This window comes from Oryctolagus cuniculus, chromosome 3, assembly GCF_964237555.1.
Source record: "Oryctolagus cuniculus chromosome 3, mOryCun1.1, whole genome shotgun sequence".
NCBI classification, from domain to species: Eukaryota; Metazoa; Chordata; class Mammalia; order Lagomorpha; family Leporidae; genus Oryctolagus; species Oryctolagus cuniculus.
Window position 1 is genome coordinate 87,579,237 of NC_091434.1, and position 23,596 is coordinate 87,602,832.

The window sequence follows — 23,596 nt, forward strand, 5'->3', positions numbered from 1 at the left end:
GTGCTCCCTCCTGGTCTCCCATGCGGGTGCAGGGCCCAAGCACTTGGGCCATCCTCCACTGCCTTCCCGGGCCATAGCGTTTTGATTAAGATTTAGTTTAACAAATTCAGTTATCACAGGATTAGTATTTCCTGCATGGCATTTGTCTTTTAAACCTCACAAAGTGTTAAATAAAGTTTGTAAACTGCATGCAGCTCGATAAAGGGCAGTCTCTTCCCACCACCACATGAGCAATTCCCACATTATAGACAATGATTTTTTTTTTATAAAAAGTATGACTTTTTCCTTAAAAACATGTGAATTTTATTAAATGTTGTCAGTATTTCTGAAGTTTGTAAAACTATTTTCTCGGGCCGGCAACACGGTTCACTAGGCTAATCCTCTGCCTGCGGTGCTGGCACCCCGGGTTCTAGTCCCTGTCAGGGCGCCGGATTCTGTCCTGGTTGCTCCTCTTCCAGTCCAGCTCTCTGCTGTAGCCAGGGAGTGCAGTGGAGGATGGCCCAAGTACTTGTGCCCTGCACCCGCATGGGAGACCAGGAGAGGCACCTGGCTCCTGGCTTCAGATCAGTGCAGCGGCCACTGGGGGGTTAAACCAACAGAAAAAGGAAGACCTTTCTCTTTGTCTCTCACTGTCCACTCTGCCTGTCAAAAAAACAAAACAAAACAAAACAAAACAAAACAAAAAAACCTGTTTTCTCCAGAGTTCTCATTACCCTCTCTCTATACATCCTTCTAATGTTTTTGTCAATGTTTTACTGAATCAATTCTGACAATATCTTAGAAATGCTTAGGTGGGTCTTGGACACATTCTTAAATAATTAAAATTCAAACTATAACAATTTACGTTATTTTGTTCTGGGGTGGATAATTTATTTATGGCATTGATTATTAAAGTTTCATAAGGGTCATTAGGTACATAATTATAATATAAATTTTCTTAGTTGTGGTGAGCATTATTTGATATTTTGTGTTTTTTTTTTTTTCTCTTTTCTTTGCAATTTGAAGACTCTGGGCCTCTGTGAAAATGACAAGAAGTAGTGAGAAGAAGATGCAAAATCAATTATGGAACCAATGTTCTTTGAAGCCAATATCTTATAAAGGAATTCTTCACAAAGTTTATGCATTCTATCCAACAATATAAAAATTCAGAAGTATGTGATATTCACTTAGTCAAATTATATTTATATATAAAAATATATATAAATTTGATATTTGATATTGATTATATTTGATATAAACATATCAAATATTAGAGACTTCATGTATAGAATTCAGAAATACATTTCTTATATTTGTCATGTTCATTCTCTGAGACATGCATACACACATACATACATATAGAGACAGAGAGACAGAGAGAGAGAGAGAGAGAGAAACTGAGAAATAGAGTTGTCCCATCTGCTTGCTCTCACTCTAGATGTCCACAACAGCAGGGGCTGCGCCAGGCCAAAGCTCTGTGCTGGAACCCAATCCAGGTGTCGCACATGGCTGGCAGGTACCTAACTACTGGAACCCTCACCTGCTGCCCCCCAAAGTCTGCATTAATGGGAAGGTGAAGTAAGAAGTTGGAGACCGGACACAAACCCAGGCACTGTGACTGACATGTGACGCGCATTTAAGCTGCTATACCAAACACCCATCCTTCGTGTTCATAGTTTTAATGAAAAATATTGGGTAATCAAAAATAAAAATAAAAAGATGATCAAAGATAGTTACGTCCTCTTAAAAAAAAAAACTTCAAAATTATTTAGTTAAATAACTGAATCTGTTAGTGAATCTTATACTGAGAGAGGAAAATTTCCAGAGAAATTTCTCATTTGACCATTATACAGTTATTTCAATACTAAGGACAAGATTCTACATTGAAATTGCTTCCCTTCCATTTTAAATAAATGTCAGAACAACTACATCCAGCATAACTTTTCTTTCTTTCTTTCTTTCTTTCTTTCTTTCTTTCTTTCTTTTCTTTTCTTTTCTTTTCTTTTCTTTTCTTTTCTTTTCTTTTCTTTTCTTTTCTTTTCTTTTCTTTTCTTTTCTTTTCTTTTCTTTTTTAACAGGCTGAGTGGACAGTGAAAGAGAGAGAAACAGAGAGAAAGGTCTTCCTTTGCCGTTGGTTCACCCTCTAATGGCAGCCGCGGCCGGCGTGCTGCGGCATGCGCACCGCACTGATCCGAAGGCAGGAGCCAGGTGCTTATCCTGGTCTCCCATGGGGTGCAGGGCCCAAGAGGGGCAACCGGGACAGAATCCAGCGCCCCGACTGGGACTAGAATCCGGTGTGCCGGCGCCGCTAGGTGGAGGATTAGCCTAGTGAGCCGCGGCGCTGGCCACCAGCATAACTTTTCTATAGCAGATATGACAATGGCCACAGCGATCATTCTCCTCATGTTTCTCATAATAATTTGGAAACTTTGCCTTTTGAAAATTCTAGAGAGAAGTCTACTCCATTCTTTGTTTCTCAATTTCTAATTTTTGCTCATTTTTGGTCAATTAATAAATACCTTAGCTCATTTACATTCAATCAAGATATCAATAATTATAGAATTTTTTTTTGACAGGCAGAGTGGACAGTGAGAGAGAGAGACATTTTTAAAACCTGTATGTCTGAAGTTACCAGGCTTTGGCTTTTGTATTGGGAAAAAGTAATTTAATTAATGTTAAGATATTTGGTACACAGCTTCTCTCAAAAAACATGGACATAATGCCCCATGAGTTTGTGGTATTAATATAAGTCAGAATTAATTTGTTTGTGTATCTACAAAATAATATTGTATACATACTGAACTATCTCTAGGATTTAAAAATTTTGTTATAATAATAAAAACTCAGTGTGAGTCAGGATATACATACTCTTCTTGTTTTGACTTAGAAATTATTTGACCCGATTTTAGTTATTTATCCTTTATATATCTATCATTCTCTGATCAGTGGTTGCCAACTTTGTGTGTTTTCAAATATCCTGCTTCGGAGGGTTCTTGGAACCCACTTTGAGAGACAAAAACATGTGCAAAACACATGGCAGTGGTTCTGGGTGGGCTGCACTCCAACGTGGCTTGATTCCTCTCACTGCCTGGAGTCCGCTCACTGAAGCCAGAATCCTGGTCCCTCATTTTTTGAAAAAAGGAAAATCTTACAATCTTCTCCATAATGGACACCTCCCATTATGGGTTGAATTGAGTCCTCCAAAATGATATGTTGCGGTGCTAAACCCCAGTATCTCAGAATGGGAGCTTTTTGGGAAAAGGGTCATTGCCTATGTAATTAGTTGTTAAATTGTGGCCATATTGCAATAGAGTAGAGCCTTAATCCTAAATAACCAATGTCTTTTTTAAAAGAGAAAAACTCACAGAGCAAAGGGAGCCATTTGATTGATGAGGGAGTCTGAGACTTGAATGCTATATCTACAAGCCATGGAATGCTAGAAAGGGCCAGGAAAGATGCTCTCCTAGGTTTCTGATACCTTGCTTTCAGACTTCAAACCTCCTGAATTATTTGACAACCAATTTATGTTGCTTCAGTATACTAAGTTCTTGGTAATTTGTGAAGATAGCTTCAGGAAGCTGATGCAGCTCCTTAGCCCCTTACACTGATTGGAAATTCTATAAGTCATAACAGTTTTACAATTTTATTAAAAATTTGTACTAGTGAATAGTCTAATTTAGATTTTACAACGGTGTCTGGAATGAAATAATAGCAATTTGTACTTCCTAAAACCATTAAATCAACCATTTTTGTAATCATTTTACTATTTAGATATATCTAATCATTTTTCTATTTAAATTTTTTTTAAATTTTTTTATTTGACAGGTAGAGTTATAGACAGTGAGAGAGAGACAGAGAGAAAGGTCTTCCCTCCGTTGGTTCACACCCCAAATGGCTGCCACGGCCAGCGCTGTGCTGATCCGAAGCCAGGAGCCAGGTACTTCTCCTGGTCTCCCATGCGGGTGCAGGGCCCAAGCACTTGGGCCATCCTCCACTGCACTCCCAGGCCACAGCAGAGAGCTGGACTGGAAGAGGAACAACCAGGACTAGAACCTGGCACCCATATGGGATGCAGGCGCCACAGGCAGATGATTAACCAAATGAGCCCCTCATTTTTCTATTTAGATATAGCTTCATAAAGTAGTTCTTGGCTGTGGCTAGGTAATATACTTGATATTGTGTATGTCTTATTGAGGTCAGACTGATTTATATCTCTGAATTAATGTTGTATCCAAATGAGAAATAATAATAATAAAACTAATTTCAATTTCTTTCAATTTCATTTTTTTCCCCAGAAAATGTAAGTAAGAACTTTTCATTATTTCACATGTGTATATGGCTTCTTCAGAAATTTTCTTTTAAGGAACTAGAAGTAAGTCTGAAGGCATTTACGAGTCTTCAAATACATAAAATTAATATAAAAATAATATACAAGGTCTATTTTGGGGATGATCTAAATGTATCTGCATTAAATCAATGCTTTATTTCATACAGTGACTGTAGCTACACATTATTTTCAAAATTAAATTATGTTTAAAAATACTTCTTTTAAACACTTTTTGCTTTACCCCTTAAAAAAATTACATAAGCAGCTGTTAGCAAAACTTGGTTCCAGTAGTCTAAGTTGCAAGGCCAGGATATTGGGCTGTGCCTCCTTCAGCAGGGAACTCAGCTCCTACATGCCCTCTGCTGGCTCTGTCTAGCTACAAGCTCTCTTTAATCCTCAGATGAAGAAATTATCTTGATGTTTGTATGCACACATATGTATGCATCACATGAAAACATGCATATATGGCTTGTTTTTATTCAGCTATTGTTAATACATACACATGTTTACACTGTGTATATTTGCATAATAAAATTTCCACAGAATGTTGATTAGTTGGAGGCTAAGAGGGGTGGGAGAGATAAAAGGAGTTTGGATTAAAAAATAGGGGAATCTGGTGTAGTTCATTGTGACAGAGATACTAACATGAGGAAGTTAATGGGGATGTGGGGTGAAGGGTGTATAGGAATTTTTTGCACTATTACCTAACAATTTTGGGTATTGTATATTGAAAATTATTCTGAAATAAAATATTACAAATAAGCAAATAATTAAATAGAAATACATTTCAAATAACAAATTCCCACAAGTATATTTAATAACTTTTTAATATAGCTTATTTCCCTATATCTAATTTTTAAATTATAGGATTTTTTTCTATTAAGTTGCTAGGACAATATTACTATAAAGTTTCATAGTTTGAAGGGTCTCTGTATATCATATTATGACAACTGCTCCACATTCTAGATGGAGCGACTGAGGACAACAATGTTACAGGATTCACTCAATTGCCCAAATTGCTCAGTGCCACAGGTATCTCTAGACCCCAAGCTCAGGTCTTCATCACTTTGGATCTCAGTGCCTACAACACTGTTTAAATATTCATCTGTTTAGACCTGTGGATACTCTGAGATATATCTTCAGATGTTTGCAGTTCAATTTGAGAAATCAATAAAAAAAATTGTAAAACACATCAATAGTTTTCTCCATCATTCTGAAAGAGTATCCCAGGAGAATTTGTACTGAAATAGAAGGTACAATTTTTTAAATAACAAGTTGACCTTCAGCATTGTGACTATTTAAAAAAGAATTTCTCTGTCTCCATGTGTCATCCTATCCTGAAATCAGCATAGAGAATGCATAGACAGAACTGAACTCATTGACTGCCAAACAGAGACATTGGGTCCCTGCTCTCAGATTTCACCTCCAAACTTTTAGTTCAGTGGTTTGCTTAGAGGAGAGTAAAGATGCCCGGTTGGCATTTATGATCTTTCACAGTTTTAATGTTCTAAAATTGTTTCTTAAAAACAAGATTTCAATGGGTACCTTATGTTCAATATACTCACTCTGATCTCAACATTTGTGAATCCTCAACTCTTTCTTGTTTCTAACTAAGCATAGTAACATGATACTTACTTATCTTCCACAGAAATGACATGTGCTGACCATATCACCAGGAACACCCTCCCCTCCACTTTGCCAAGGAAAACACCATCTTCCTTAATGTCTATACATTTTTCAGGTTTTTTTCATTTAGCATGTTGTAACTATGTTTACCCAGATAATCTGTCTGCATTATATTACTGGGAGGTGTCGTCTCTGTTTATACTCAGTGGAGGATAACACTAAAGCAACGAGTTTTGGAAAATGATACAGACCTAAGCTGGAATCAGAATTACATGAAGCTTTGCCAAAATCTTGGTTTCCCCATTTGAAAAAGTGATACAGATACCATTTTTGTTGGCTACTTTAATGGTAAAATAAGATAACTCTTGTAACCTCTTAACACACTACTCCCATCAAGTAACATCTGAATATTAGTGTTTGTTAGTGCAATATTTGTGCACAAAAATCTATATTTGATTACTTTTTATGTCATCTTTTCCCACTGGCATTTTATGATTTTTTTTTAAACCTAGTTTCCCCAACAGCATTGCCAAGAATATATTCTGAATCCCTATAGGAATTGTTCTAGGAAGGGAGCACTGTGCAATGATTTCTTATTGAATTAAAATGAATATAGTTTATCTAAGAAATTCCCTAGTCCACATTTTGGGAAACAGAGCAAGAGGGAAAGATAATGTAATGAACAATCTCCACTACTATAATAACAAAATGTGCCTGACATTTCTAATTTCTTACTACTTCATTGTTAAATCCTTCAATTTTAAAAATTACTGAGGCTAACTTTTATGTGTTCTTAATACTTTCCTCTGCCCTGAAGGGTTTTAAAAGAAGTCTATAATTTATGAAACCTCATAAAGATTATGTTCTACTCATATTTTACTTTTGCAGTACTGAAGAAAACAAATTGAAAATTCAAGCCAAATTGGAAAATTCTTCCAAAGTATATCCCACTAGATACGTTTGAACGTACAGATGCTACTTTTTAGGTGGCTATGGTACAATAAGCAGATGTCCCCTGGAGTATACCCCTTCCATAAACTCCTTGGGAGACTATGGCTAATGATGAGGAAATCACTCTTGAATTATATTACACAAAATGCTACATAAGACCTTGGAATAGCCAAGTTCCTGTTGGTTTTGAGAATGAAAATTGTCTTGTTTTGGAGAGGATCATGTGGCAGGAGGATGAAGGCAGCCTTTAAGTGCTAGAGCAATCCCTGGTAGAGATCCAGAAAACAAAGAAAGATGGGCAATCAATCCTACAGTTGCAAGGAACTGAATTCTGCCAACAATCATGAAACTTGGAAGAGGACCCTCTGCATCAGATGAGATCATATCTCTGGCTGACACCTTCATTTCAGCTATGTGAGAGTCTGAACAGAGAACCCAAGGACATTGTGCTTGAATTTCTGACCAGTAGAACTGTGAGATGATAATGTGGTAAATTAAGCCACCAAATTTGTACTAATGTGCTGAAACAATAGAAAATAAATGCAGTGACCTTTAGGAGATAGGCAATCTATGCAAAAACTAGAATGGTTTTCACTGCATAGTTTCCATGCTCCATTTCTATCATTGTCTTATTTATGCAATCATACATTCATCTATTCACTCTACAGACACTCGTGAATGTGTTGACTATATTGGGCTTTATCCAACTGCATGTATTCTTCATGAAATGCTGACCTCTATATGCAAACATCTATTCAGGTACCAACATTACTGTGAGTTTCTCCTACTATTCCAATCTGTCCTGAACTCTGTTCTCTGTGTTCTTATTGCAATGATTTTCTGTAGCAATCTTTCTCCTGATATTGTCTTCCATGGTTTACCAATTACACTGTACCTAAAGTATTTATTCTCTGAAGAACTAGGCTTCACACACACAAATTGCCAGCTAAGAAAAGCGAACTCTTAGATGGGATGTTTTTCATTCAGGGACAATGTACACAGCGTTTCCCTTTATGAACATCTCATTGGTTGGTACCACTGTTTAGCAAGATACCCGATCTTTTTGTTTCTTACAGATCTATGCTGTGAGCCTAAATCAGACATAACCACAATAACATATAGCATTCATATGGCATCTATGTAAATACTTTATTTGTGAATTGTTTTATTATCTACAAATTTGTGCCGTGTTATCTGGATACCTTTTCTTGTGTTTTTATAACATTTTGTATCTTTTAAAAGATATTTATTTTCACTGTATCATTAGATAGTTCCTAAAACTCTGATATGTAGCAGAAAATGAGATAAAAATTATTAAATACTAAAAAATCTCAGATGATAAATTCTATTTATTGTCCTAGACTGCAGAAAGATATGCTTATTGTGTTTCAGTTAAAAATATTCCTTATCTGTAAAAGTCAACTACTCTTTAGGCTAAATTAGACCGATTTTTAAAAATTAACTTTCCAGTTACTATCACAATACTTTTATCACTGCAAATATTGCTAAATTTCTACAGGTAGTTCTAAAAAATTATATTTACTTATCTATGGCATCCAGTGTTGGTGCAGACTAAGAGTAGGTTCTATATAATTTGGGTTCTTACAGAATCAGAAGTTGAGACAAGATTCCAAGTGAAAGTGGTTTATTAAGGAGATGATCTGAGGGAAGAGGAAGGGCCATTGAAAGGCATATAATAAAATTAGTTACACTGTGGATAACTAGAACTTAATTTTGCTGGGAATCTTGGGCAACCAAGGTAGAACAAACAGTTCAGATTAGTCCTCTTAAGGAACAAAGGAGCTGGGATATTTATGCCTTATCTCCTTATTGGCCTGTGTTGCGCTTCTGGGGAGTAAATTTACTAATTCCTTGAGTGTGACTAGATAGGCAAAGCAGCTTCTGGCAATAAAAATCCTAAGGTAAATGGACAAAGGCATTGTACTTGGAAATTGGACTGAAAGAAAGTGGAAGGAGAAAAAAATAAACAACATTTTGGAAACACCTGTTGTGTGTTAGGCAAAGTGTCTGTCATTTAAAATATACTGAACAAGGAAAATACAAAAGTTCATGGAAAAATGGATATGCATTTTCAGTGAGTTTTTTGAAGTATCATCATTTATTAAATATGATATAGTAAGTATCCTATATTACACCTTTTTAAAATAAACTTCTAAGGTAAGCATTATTATTATTCTTTCATAGATTGGGAAAATGAGGCTCACAAAGTTGAATAAATTCCTGAATGTCACTGAGATTGCAGGTGGGAGACCCAGTCTTTGAACTATATTCTGTCAGTCTCCAAATCTATGCTCTTGCTGCACTTAGCATCATGCTTCTTGGTGATAAAAATTCTTGAGCTTCAGGATTTATTGAGATTTTGTGAGTTCCTCCTATTGTTCCCATATGATCCCACACTCATTTTTTCCAAGATCCCCTCAGGAATATATACATTAATCGTCACATCTCCAGACAAAGGTTCACCCTTTTCTCTTTATGAAGACCTTGACAGTTGGAGGAGCACTAATCAGGTATTTCATATACTGTTCTTCAGTTTGGGGTCTGTAAATGTTTATAGCATGCCTATAAAGGGAATATGGATTTTTGAGAGCAAGACCATAAAGATACCTTCCCATACAAAAGTGCATGGTATGCGCATGATTCACAATGCAGGAACTTGATCACCTAGTCAAGGTGGTACTTCCTTGTGTTTCTCTGCTGTACACTTATCATCAGTCACTTCCCTGTTCTACTGTTTGGAAGCAAATTAATAAGGACAGCCTGCATGCAAAGAGAGGAGGAAGAGATCCTGGAGAGTAGATCATTTAAAATATTTGAAATTCTTTTGCCCAGGAGATACTAGAAATAGATTTTCATCTGTCTCTAAAATCTTCAGTCTAAAATGGGTTACCATAGAGTTATATGTGACACTACAATGAGATTTTCCCATTTAAATACAGTAAATCCAACCCATGGATCACTTGGTTAGTTAACTGAATGAAGTATACAAAATTCAAGTCTCTTTTTCAGATGGACTGGAACATGAGGATTTTGGCCACTGCACTTGAACTCAGTGATGTAGAATCTAAGTACAGAACATTGCCCATAGGGACCAATTCTACCATTCCATGGTGTTACAGTGATGCTAAAATGCATCTCTAGATATATATATTTTTTTTTGTTAAAGAAAGTAAAACACATTTGCATATGAGAGCCCCTGAACACTTATTTTACTTCCTTGAAATAAAATGTACATAACAAATCTTTTCAGGAATTTAGAATTACAAAGCTAGAATAGAAATGCCTATTAAGTTTTCATTAGAAGATTAAGATTTTTCTTTTAGAAATTGGAATGGACACTAGGCTGTTTCCATGGAAACCCACTGAAGCCTTTCTCTTTTCCTGGAAAGGTATCATTTCTGTACATACCACATGTAGCTTCTTGCTCTGTTGGATTAAATCTTTGATAACAAAATAAAAGAAATGAATTGAAAAAATCTGTAGCCCATTCTTGCTTGCTGTGAAATTATACTTGGGTACTAAATAACAAGAACAAAAAGCCCTTTTAATTTTGGCTATATTCACTATATCAGTTTCAATAATAAAAGTGAATGTCCAAGTATTTTCTTGAGGTTTATTACAAATAAGTTACAAGCTGTCCTTTGACAACTTCTGTAGTCCAGACGATCTTTGTTTCTTTTTTCCCCTCAAGTAAAAAATTTCCTGGCCTGACAGTTACATTCTATGTACTCTTAGCTCCTGTCCTTACAGAACTTAATTTACCACCGTCCTAATCCAGGTCTTCAGCTCCATTTGTACCAAGATCTTCACTGCCCTTTCAATCAACCTGTTTTCTGTGCTCACTGACAGCTTTATGAAGCCTTTCAGACTCACTCCTGTCCTAGTCAGATCTTCTCTGAATACCTTCTATAGAGCAATACAAATATTTAGGGTTCTGTGGAAGACTCTTCTGTATTTCCTGTGAAACCGGTTACTTATTTACAAAGCAGATTTAAATAGAATCATATATAATGCTATTATATCGTACACAGTATATATCGTTATATAACATAACAGATGCAATAGGCAAACAGAAAAATTCATCTGTATGAACAATGGTAATGCAGTACAAAGGATACATGTATGAGGGAAATAGAAGTGTTTGTCTATGGAATGTTTTAAAATTGTTCTGGGTGGTCATTGTGTTTTTTAACAAAAGCAAAAGAAAAATCTGAAGTTACACAATTTAATATAAAAGATCCAGTTTTCAAATAACTCTAATACACCATCAAGAAACTCTTGTTGATGTGATGGGCTGTCACATAACTATTTCTTCAACTGCTTCCTTACACAAAAATAAAGGTCCTACTTTATTTTAAAACATATTTTATATTATTCTTTGTGCCACTGTACTAGAGATTATAGTTCCAGTGTTCAATGTGCTGTTAATTAACAGTTTTTTTTTTTTAATTTAAATGTTAGCTCTTGATGACTGGCAGGTTGTTCAAACTTTTCACATTGCTTTGAAACATTTTCCAAAAAAACATTTGTTGATTAAACTTTCTAAATTCAAGTCTCTTGTCACTGAACCAAAGATTTTATAAATCATCTGGCTTGCTGCTCTTGCTTATCTGACAATACACATAGAGGATATTAAAACTGATTGACATCTAGTTCAATCACATCAGTTTTCAGGATTAGAAATTGAGGGTCAGAAAGGACAAAGAATTTCCATAAAACTACACAGTGATTTTGACAAACAAATATTCCAAGGTTGTCATCACTTCTCAATAAAGCTAACCTACTTCAAGTATGGTGAAATGTAATTGGGAATAACAAAATACATAACTAAATTAATACAGACTAGAAGGCAGCCTCTTGAAATAAGACGTAGGTCAAGGATATGGAGCTAAAGATTAGCCAAGTTTCAGTGAAGACACTTTGTAAATCATGCGAAAGATCATCTCCTCTCTCTGTCATAAGGAAGTCTTTCAGCTCTCTTCCCATTTACTTAATATACTAAAAAATGTACACACACTAATGTACCTACACCACTCCCTACCCCTTTCAAAATACTAGTATTGGAATCCATATGTGGATGACATTCCTTCTCTGCAACTTCTGTGAACATTAATTTCCAGATAAAGGCTTTGAAGACCTCTTGCTAACGGATTTGTACATTACTTGGGGCAGGGGCATGTCTAACGCATTGTCCTTACAAAATATCAGCATATTTTCTTTCTTTTTTCTTTTTTTTCTTTTCTTTTTTTTTTTTTTTTTTTTTGACAGGCAGAGTGGACAGTGAGAGAGAGAGACAGAGAGAAAGGTCTTCCTTTGCTGTTGGTTCACCCTCCAATGGCCGCCGCGGCCGGCGCACCACGCTGATCTGATGGCAGGAGCCAGGTACTTCTCCTGGTCTCCCATGGGGTGCAGGGCCCAAGTACTCGGGCCATCCTCCACTGCATTCCCTGGCCACAGCAGAGAGCTGGCCTGGAAGAGGGGCAACTGGGACAGAATCTGGCGCCCCGACCGGGACAAGAACCCGGTGTGCCGGCGCCGCAAGGCGGAGGATTAGCCTAGGGAGCCGCGGCGCTGGCCTCATATTTTCTTTCAATAAAAGTTTATGTAATGTCCTTACTAGGGTGTGAGGAAAGATTCCAAACCATTCCAGATCAAAGAATCACTATTATTCATAATGATCTCCAATGAAGGCTATTATGTCTACTTCCTACTTCAGGAAATAGAAGAAATGTGTCTTACTAACAAGACTGGATGAGTATGTGCAAACATTTCTATTTCCTTTGAATAATATATTTATTTATATTCCATTCATAGGGATGGGGAACACTTGCCAGTACGATTTTCTGTGTGTCCTAATGGGGAGAACATTGGTATAAACTAGTTATTTCCAAAAGTGAGATATCCCTGAAGGGCTATCCTTTCCCAAAGAGAAGAAGCATTTTAGGATACATTCCCTTTTGTGCCCTTAACATTCTTAAATGAAGATAAAGTTTTTATTCATTGATGCTGAACTCACACATTTTATATAATACATTGATTTAGGTTATATTCAGAAAATGCATATTTTGCCAGTTCTTCCAATAATCTCCTTAGGTCAGTATGGTTCATTGGAAAAAAAGTTCAGGAGGCATAGCAAGTAAAATTGCATCCTGCAACACTGGCAATCCCAAATGGGCACTGTTTCAAGTCCCGGCTGCTCCACTTTTGATCCAGCTCCTTCTAATGCCCTTGGGAAAGCAGCAGAAGATGGCCTACATGCTTGAGCCTTTATACCCACATGGGAGACTCAAATGAAGCTCCTGGCTCCTGGCTCTTGGCTTCAGCCTGGCCCAGCTGTGGCCAATGCAGCCATTTGGGGAGTAAGCCAGCGGATGGACGATTCTCTCTCTCTCTCCTTCTTTTTCTGTAACTCTTTCAAAATAAAATAAATAAATATTTAAAAAATTATAAAAGTAGCAAGGTGCTAGATTATACACACTGTTCATTATTAAATAATGTTAAAACTTTTTGTTTCCTTGTTTGTATGTTTTCCAATTTGGGAATGATATTTTAGAAAGAATGACCACTTCATTATCCAATGAATATGGACGGAAGATGGAGTTGGATAAAGCTATGGGGAAACTACACTGGAAGATATTGTCATAATTAAAGTGTGAGGTGAGCCTACTACACCCCAGAGCTGGCCCCAGCTTCTATCTTTTATAAAAAAAAAGTCATTCAGTTTACCATATTTTGGTTACAGCACCCCAAATAGATTAAGATAACACTCCATCCCCAGTCCATTTTAATCTCCTGGTAGGAGGCCAAGAAAAGTCAGAGTTGCTTCCGCCTAGTTATTAATGATACTGAAAGTCTTTGGGAATCATTCCTGTAACTATAGATGTTGTGATACCCTGCTTTCCTCTAGCTCACATATTCCCTGCAACTTTCAATATTTCATGAATGGTGGATGTTCCTTCTTTCCTCATGCATCATTTCATTTCACTTGCAAATTTACTTTTTAAAATGCTTGGGAAGTTTTAATTCCACTGTGCATGCTCCTAAAAGGGTAGCAAATTAGTGTTAAAATGACTTCTAAGTAATTATAGTACTTATAAAAATGCAAACTTTAAAATGAATATATATCTGTTGAATAAATGTATTCATTACAATCTGTGAGTACATTAGAATACATTTCTAAAGTAATTAAGCTTTCTCTAGGAGAGGGTCTATAATGAGAAGAGAAAGTATTTGCTTATTATCAAAATTTTAGTACACCTGTTAGATTCCTCTGAAGTATAAATAATCGCATTTTAGAATAGGAGAGAGGATGAGACATTTGTTTGAAAGTATAGATAATACCTAATGATCTCTTCTTTATCTTGGCAGAAAGCAGGGTTTTTAATAAATGGCTAGCATAAGCTCCCCTAGAGGCTTGCTATCTTGAAGAATGGTTTTAAATCACTTTTTGCAATAAATTATATGGGATGATTCTACGTACTTTCTAGGCCTCTCCAAATGAGAGGCTTCAGGGAGAAAGAGAAACATTATAAATGTAATTTTCTAAAATGTGAGTATTTTTCCATCATTTTTTCTGTCTTTAGAAGGAAAAAGTATAGTGTATAGGGACAGCTTTTTCTCCATTTTTTTACTAAACATTTATTGCAATTCAAAGGGAAATATTCACCACTGGGGTTTTTTACATCTTATATTGATGCTTGATTCTAAAACAAAATGGTCATTTTATGAATATTATATTACTCTAACTTGCTTCTGATTATATTTTATGTGAAATTTAAGTAAATTATTACCAATATTTGATTGAATATAATTTCTCTGCATGTAATGTATGCCCAATAAGATTGAGAATCAAGTTCTAATTTTAATATTGACTCAAAATAATGTAAATATAATTCAAAAGAACCTCATTAAAACAATGTTATTCTTATACCCAAAAGAGAAAATATAAGGCAAACAGGAGTTGGAAAATATAAGCTGCTTAAAAGTGTGTACATGGAAATATATTATAAACAACATGACAAAATCAGGAAATATCTGCAACCTACATGACCCAGAGTAGTAATAATCTTATTTAATTAAGTATCCTTATAGATTACAAGATAAAACAAACCCAAACCCCCATAAAACATAAGCAAATATATAAGAAATTTAAGGTGCCAAATATTAAAGGTGTAAGTGCCAATTTCAAATTTTTAAATGAATTAATAATAGAAATATAGTTCAAACAGTGGGTTGTTTATTTTGATGTTGTGGAGTTTCTTGATTTCTTTGTAGATTCTGGTGATCAACCCTTTATCAGTTGCATAAACTGGTGAAATATTTGCCTGATTATAAATTGGCAAAATGTAAGCACAACAAACAGAGACTGGCATTGTGGTGCAGTGGGTTGTCCCACTTCCCATGCCAGCATCCCATATCAAAGTGCCAATTCAAGTCATTGCTCCTCTGATTCCAAATTAGCATCCTGAATGCACCTGAGAAGGCAGTGGATATGGCTCAAGTACTTGAGTCTCTGCCAAACACACAGGAAGCCTGGATGGAATTCCTGGCTCCTGGATTCCACCTGGCCCAGCACTGGATGCTGTAGGCATTTGGGGAGTGAACTAGCAGAATGATGTGAAGCCGTATGCCATATCTCCTCTCTCTCTCTCGCTCTGTGTGTGTGTGTGTGTGTGTGTATGTGTCTCTCTGTCACTCCGCCTTTTAAAAATGTAAGTATTTGAAAACAAAAACAATACATACGATAAACAGGGTTGGCTACTGTGATTTTAGTTTTTGAGGAGTGTGGTTGCGAGTCAATGCAAATACCGTGATTCTAAACTTGGATTTTGACACAAATGGTTTTAACCTACTTTTACCATCTCAATCATGCAACCTAATCTATCAAACTCAGTGCGAGTAAAACAAGGATAACAGTATGCCTTTAAAAGAGTGTTGTGAAAATCAAAGTTGATAATGCACCATAAACGTTTATAATGGCATCTCTTCCTATGCCAATGTTATGAGATTGCTTAAAACTTGAAAAGAGGACATTTCTTCACTACACATTGAAATGTTGCCAAGCCTTTGATTTAACTAATTTACTTCTAAACATTTTTTCTAAAGAAGCAAAAATGAATGCTCACAAGATTGTTAAGTACAGAGATACTCTACCTGGTATATAACAATAAAAATATACAAGTATGTGTGTGTTAAACATTTTGGGATTGACAAAACAAATTACACTTTATCCGTTAAAATGATTTCCTATTTAGGTTAAAATAGTGCTAACCAAAAGATAGCAGGAGACAAGCTAGATTATTTAGGTTTTGAATGGTGAGCATGCCCAAAGTTTGTTGAGTGGAACAGGATGTAGCCAACGACACAGCGAACAGTAAGTAAACTCTAGAGATATGAAAATGCTCATAGCCTGAATGGGAAACTCAGACTTGTATCTTGAACTCGAGACTGCTTGGATATTAAGGGATATAGGCTGGAAAATCAGCAAGGGATGAAATTACGAGGGGATTTTATATCATATTAAGGAATTTGGACTTCATTCTTTGGACAGTAGAGAACTGTTGGAGATTTTAATCAGATTTTAAATGTAATGTAGCATGAATGATGTAGTCAGGTAAATAGTGAGGATTTGTAATTTACAGGTGAAAGAATATATAAGTAAGATCATCTGGTTATGAAGAGAATGAGAAGCAAGAGTCAAAGGACATTTGTCACAATGAAATCTCAGGATTTGGTAAACACTTATATTTCAGAAGTGACGTGTCCATACTGGGTTTCAATATTGTATGACATGTGAAAGGGAAGAAAATGATTCCAATTGGATTAAGATAAGTTTGAGATGCCTGTAGAGCTCAGGGAAGATGGTGGGAATAAAGATACAGTGACGAATCATTAACACTGTAGGGGATATGGGACTGCTGCCAGGAATCTACAGTGTCTTTTCTGAAAAACAGAGAATATGACTCCAGGACATCTAGTGACACACTCTAAATCAGTACAGCTTAAAGTTTTTTCTACATACAAAAAGTTCTGTTTAAGTTAATAAAATTCTTCTTTATTTTCTTTTGAAATGTAACATCATGATGTTACTAGTTAATGAAAAGAAAGCATTTCAATATCGGAATGGAATGTAAGTATGCCATTATTTTAAAGTAGATAACCTGTACTTTTAAAGTCTTAAAAAGAGTTCCTCAAGATGAACAAGTGTCAAATTTAATAATTCTCCACTTACTATCTTGTTTTTACAGTATTTCTGCTACAAAACACTTCAAGTAAGTCAATTTTATATTTTTTTTCAAGATATTTGAGCGTTTAAGAAGGAGGTACCTTTCTCTAAAGGGAGGAGAGAACTTCCACTTTGACCATGGCCTTGTCTAAAAATTATCAGAGTCAGTGAACTCAGGGGGCTTCCATAGCCTTGGCAGCTCATGACAAGAGCCTAGGGTGATTACTGATGCCATAAACAAGAGTGCCAATTTGTTAAGTCAACAACAGGAGTCACTGTGCACTTACTCCTCATGTAGGATCTCTGTCCTTAGTGTGTTGTACATTGAGATTTAATGCTATAACTAGTACTCAAACAGTATTTTTCACTTTATGTTTCTGTGTGGGAGCAAACTGTTGAAATCTTTACTTAATGTATGCTAAACTGATCTTCTGTATATAAAGAGAATCGAAAATGAATCTTGATGTGAATGGAAGGGGAGAGGGAGTGGGAAAGGGGAAGGCTGCAGGTGGGAGGGACGTTATGGGGGGGAAGCCATTGTAATCCATAAGCTGTACTTTGGAAATTTATATTCATTAAATAAAAGTTAAAAATAAAAAAAAGATATTTGAGCGTTTAAGAAAAGGATTTGCAACAATTACTGAAAAGTAATTTATTTCTGATTCATCCAAAGATTTATAAGCAAACCAACAAAAGTCCTGTGCAAGAATATATGGTTAAGGTAAGTTGTTAACAAATATAGTTTCTTTTTAAAATACAACTGAGTTACATTATGTTGATGTTTGCTATGATGTTTGTGAAAAAGCAAGAGAGAGAATATGGATTTTTTAGGTGGGGCTACTAGCAAAAATTCAAAACTAAGTAACCATAAAAATAGATGCTGTTTCCATGGTAACAAAAGAGGAGCAATAAAAATCATAAAGGTTAGATGTGAGAATTTGTTCTTCTTTAATATGAGCAAGACAAATATTTAAACACGTCTCTTGTATTAGCTAACCTGGAAACACTGAATTATATCAAAGCAGAAATTATAACACTATCATGAGCTTTATGTGATTGTTTGATTTTAATAATATAATTAGATTTAAAATAACAGAAGTAGAAATTCATTCTTTTCAGCTCAGCAGTACCAAGGTAAAGTTTACATTTTTATCTTGCCCTTGGCATTAGACATTCAATGAACATTTTATTTTTTACCTTTAGAAATCAAAAAAGAAATAATTGAGAACAGAAATGGAAATAGTAAGCAAAGAGAATAAATAATGTTTAATGAATCAATATGTATTGGATATCTAGCACGTGCTATGCTTTCTGGTAATTTTATAAATTTTATTGCCTTTAGAGAAAAAATGAGGGAAATCTATTTTATAGATAGTCAATTATTAAATCCTCAAAATATTAGGTAACTTATCTATAAGTTCTCCAATTGATCTGGTCAGAGTGATGCTGCAAAATGATATTCTCAAGTTTAATTTTCTGCATTTTAATTTGCTTCACCATGAATTCTGTACTCACATATAGAAAAAAAGTGGGGTAAAAAGCATGAAATTTCTGTTGCAACCCAATCTTCCCACATTTTTCCTCTCCAGAGGCAATTCCAAATAGATTGCTATGTATTTTTAACAGATTATACACCACTTATATAAATAATCACACATTATAGGTGCTTGGTGTAGAAAATGGTTACATACACCACTGAAAGTAAGTTGAACCCTATATTTTTTTCAATTGTTTTAACTGAAATTTTAACAGTGTATTTCTGGGTATTGGAAAACTTGTAAGTGAATAATGTATTTTTTAATATTTATGAACTATAGTCATTTAGACAAATATTGCATATAAATATTTATCCTTTTTACCATTGACTATAGTACCTCTTTTTTCACCTGTATTAGCATCACAGTTATATCAATTATGTTTCTTTATTGAATTCTGTATGTTATCATGGTACAGATTAGTTGGTTTCCTCTCATAATCTTGAAAGAGGCTATGACGGACATCTCTAAACCTCTACCCCATATCTACTGCAGATGAACTGGGAAGAGCAACCGTGGAGAGTGGGAGGCTAAGTATTCAGGTTTTTTTTTTTTTTTTTTTTCCCCCTGGGCATTTTCTGGGCAGAGAGATGTAACAAGTCTCTCGAAAGCCTTTTGTTTTTCCCACTAAAATAACAAACATGGTTTTTCCAGTCCTTCCTATCCCACTTGAATGTGGACATGCCTTGAATGTGGACATGACGTATGAGTCTCAGTTGCCCACTTCTGACCGATTGATGATAAAAGTTAAGGCTTCCTTGTGATTCTGCCTGTGTTACTGCTTCTACCATGTTTTTCCACGTACATCTTTTCCATGCTGTAATTTATAAACTTGTTTAAATATTTTCTTGCTTGCCCTGAAACTTTAGAACACTAATTCAGATTTTAATTTTTAGGGGAGAAATTTAATCCTCTGTCTGAAATATGGTGAAAAAGTCAATAGTGTTCATTTTATTCTCACCGTAAATTCTAGAAATGATATATGTATTTCTGTTTGGACTCTTGAAACATTCCACCATATCACACACAACTGATCATGTACTGGACAGAATTACTTTTGCAATCTCAGTTCACTACAGCCCAGAAATTCTGTCACTAAACAACAAATTCACTGCTGTGGTTATTTCCAGTTTCTTAGACAACCTGTCTACAGATGATCATCTATCTTAAACTGTTGTATTGTTATGGTTTGCAACAGGTTCAAATCCTACCACTCAAAGTGTCCATGGCATCAGGATTATTCAAGTCCAAAGTCTCAAAACCACGGAGCTTTCACCTGGCTTATCTTGCACAACCACATTCCAATTCTTAAATACAGAACAAGATTTCTTGCGATGCACTGGTAAGTCTCTAATAATTAACTGCATTTATACACATAAAAAAGTTGTCCTAGATATTTAGTCAGTCATCAATGTACTTTAATTTTTTACTGAATTTCAAAAACTCATAGAAATCATGATATACATAATATAAAATATGATATAAAATACACTTAAACACCACTGGAAAAACATCACAATTCTTCATAGATTTTTTTTTATTTTTTTATTTTATTTTATTTTTTTTATTTTTGATAGGCAGAGTGGACAGTGAGAGAGAGAGACAGAGAGAGAAAGGTCTTCCTTTGCCGTTGGTTCACCCTCCAATGGCCGCCGCTGCAGCCGGCGCACCGCGCTGATCCGATGGCAGGAGCCAGGATCCAGGTGCTTTTCCTGGTCTCCCATGGGGTGCAGGGCCCAAGCACCTGGGCCATCCTCCACTGCACTCCCTGGCCATAGCAGAGAGCTGGCCTGGAAGAGGGGCAACCGGGACAGAATCCGGCGCCCCGACCGGGACTAGAACCCGGTGTGCCGGCGCCGCAAGGTGGAGGATTAGCCTATTGAGCCACGGCGCCGGCCTACAATTCTTCATAGATTTTTTAAATACTACTCATTTCATAGCAGAAGAAAATGTAGTCATCACTCTATATGTAAAATGAGTCTAAAATTTGTCTATCTTCATTAACTGTAAGGCCAGTGATGTTTTTATTAAATTTACAGTACATTTGAGATTTGATTATTGTTTACAACTCTTGCCTCTACTGTTGAGGAACATTTTTTTTTTCTTATTAAAAATGGTTGAATTTTTTTACTTAGGGGAGTGCTAATCTTTTGACTATAAAATAAACTGAAAGTTTGTCATCATAAAAATTAAAAGAATAAAAATGGAAGGAGGAAGGAGGGCAGGAAAGTGTGTGGGAGAGAGGGTAGGGTGGGAAGTATCACTAGGATCCTAAAGCTGATTATATGAAATACATGGACTTTTCTCACCTTATAAAACTTTTAAAAATTTGTGAAAAGCCAAGTTGATTTTTTATTTGAATTCCCATTTTTCTAAACTAATGTTTTATTGGTATTAGCTTGTGCTTATTGTGATAGTTTGAACAAAAATATTTTTCCCCAATATATGAAACTGATAAAAGAGTTTACCTGATTTCCTCCCATACCATGACAGTTGAATATGCCCACTTTTTCATTTTCTTTGCGGCCCATGTTGTCTAGACATTGATTGGTTTCAACATTTCTTATCTAAATATACATAAAAAAGGATAAAACACAAGTTATATAATTATTTAAGTCACAAAAATCTTTATGATACTATGGAATTATGCAGGTTTGTTAGAACATTTCTCAAAGAAAAACCTGTGGTTATATATTTTTTTCTTTTTCTATATCCATTCTTGGACTTACATAAGATTCTAACTCCTACTACAGCAAACTGAACAGTGCTGGCATTGCCATTAGCTACTCATCAACAGGCATTTCTTGTTTGTAGCATAGTGTCAGAGAAGCAGAAAGCATCTTCATATTATGAATTAGAAATTCTTTACAAAAATCATCTAAAAACTGGGACAGTTCTCAAATTCCACAGCCCATTCTTTAACTTCTATGGTAATATAAGCGACTTAATAAAAATAAATTCATTAAGCATTCAAATTTATGTTTTTTAAAATTGCTTCATTAATAGGTGTTTTCATTCTGTGTATTATTAGAGACTAATTACATTGTTTATTTCTTTGACTAAAACACATTCATACATCTTCTTTCATATACAAATGTCAACCTTAATGGAAAGTACTTGACTCTAAGAAAAGCTATTACAAGGCTAAATGGTGATTTCACATTATAAATTCCTCAAAAAAAGTTTAAATTGCCAACTACAGACATAAAGTTCTTGGTTTACACTCAAACATTGCATTAGTCCCATCATTAACATAAAATTAATACATATCTGAGCCAAGCATAATTATAAAAGTCATTCAATGAGTTTAAAAATGCCCAAATTACTAACTTGAACAAAAAAATGAGTAGAAAAAAAGTAAAAGAACTCATCTAATACATGGCATGACTCAGATTTTCCCCTTAGTCTGAACTCTATCTATTTATACTTGTCCATTTAGCTCCTAAAAAGTTCATGTCTCTGGTCCACATTAGGACATTCACAGTTTACTATTCACTCAGCAAAATTACTTGGATACATCAAGTTATCTATGCTTTAGGTATACGTATCTTGACCTAGGCAAATGACTAACATTAGTAACTTATTATATAAATATATATTTATAGAGGGTGCATTAGGATAATACCCTGATGTAGTGAATAGCTCTATGCATGGTACACAATCTCATCGACTTATATATGTTAACTAATTTTAAATGATTTACATCAGATTCACCTTGTTAACTTTTATAAAAGGAAGACTTTTTGAAAATAATGCTTTTATCAATGATTTAGAATCCTAAAAATGTATAAAGTAATGTGATATAATAATCAGAAGATTAAATATCTCAAAATATGATTAATTTACATTTTCCATCAACATGAAACTCTCTGAGCTTTTAGTTTATGTTGACACATAATTATATATATTTGTGGGGTACAGTGTGATATTTCAATACTTGTATGTGTTGTGTGATGATCAATATTCATTAGCCTACATATTACTTCAAACATTTATATTTCTTTGTGGCGAGAACATTAAAAATCCTCCCTTGGGGCAAACATTTAACTCAGCAATTAATACGCTGGTGAAGTTGTTCATGTCCTATACTGGAGTGTCTGGGTCTCAACTCTGGCTCAGCTGCTAGTGCAGATACTGGGAGAAAGCACTGATAGCCCAGTGACTGGGTTCCTGTCACTCATGTGGCAGATCTAGACCTAGACTGAAATCCTGACTCCTGATTTCAGCCAATTCTGTCGTTGGCTGCTGGAGGCATTTGGAGAATGAAACAGTGGATAGCAGTTCTGTCTCTGTATATTTCTCTGCTTATCGACTTAATTAATTACTTTAAAATATTCTAGTTGTTTTGAAATATATAATACTTTTTTTTTTATCATACTGTGCAACAGTTAACCTACTGTGCATTAGAACACCAAAATTTGCTGGTCCTATCTAACTGTAACTTTGTATCCATTGACTCACCTCTCTCCATGTCCTTCACTCTGTTCCCCACCAAGTGGTAACTGTTATTTTTTTTTTAAAAGATATATTTATATATTTGAAAGGCAGAGTTAGATACACACACACACACACACACACACACACAGAATTTTTCATCTTCTGGTGCATTTCCCAAATAGTTTCAATGGCTCGGGTTGGGTAAAGCCAAATCCAGGAGCCTGGGACTCCATCTGGGATGCCTACATGGGTGGCAGGGACCCAAGTACTTGGAGCATTGTCCACTGATTTCCTAGGCACATTAGCAGGAAGCTGGATCAGAAGTGGAGCAGCTAGGACTCAAACTGGTGCTCATATCGGACGCTTGCATTATGGTTTATGCTATAATGCCAACCCTGGGAACCTCTGTTCTACTCTTATCTTCTATGATGTTGACTTTTTAGATTCCACATATCAGTTACATTATGTATTTATTTTTCTGTGTTTAGCTCATTT

The 23,596-nt window shown here is 35.3% G+C and overlaps 1 protein-coding gene across 6 annotated transcripts in view; it reads right to left on the bottom strand.

The window, feature by feature from the left end:
* GALNT13 (polypeptide N-acetylgalactosaminyltransferase 13) overlaps window positions 1-23,596 on the bottom strand; it is a 540,250-nt gene that overhangs the window by 11,547 nt on the left and 505,107 nt on the right. For 5 of the 6 annotated variants that reach the window (XM_008258589.4, XM_070070868.1, XM_070070865.1 and 2 more), the window contains one exon: window positions 21,133-21,231. The exons of the other annotated variant lie outside the window; for it this stretch is intronic. In XM_008258589.4, the coding sequence (XP_008256811.1) occupies window positions 21,133-21,231 (99 nt within the window). The remainder of the gene's footprint in view (window positions 1-21,132; window positions 21,232-23,596) is intronic. 6 annotated transcript variants of the gene reach the window in all.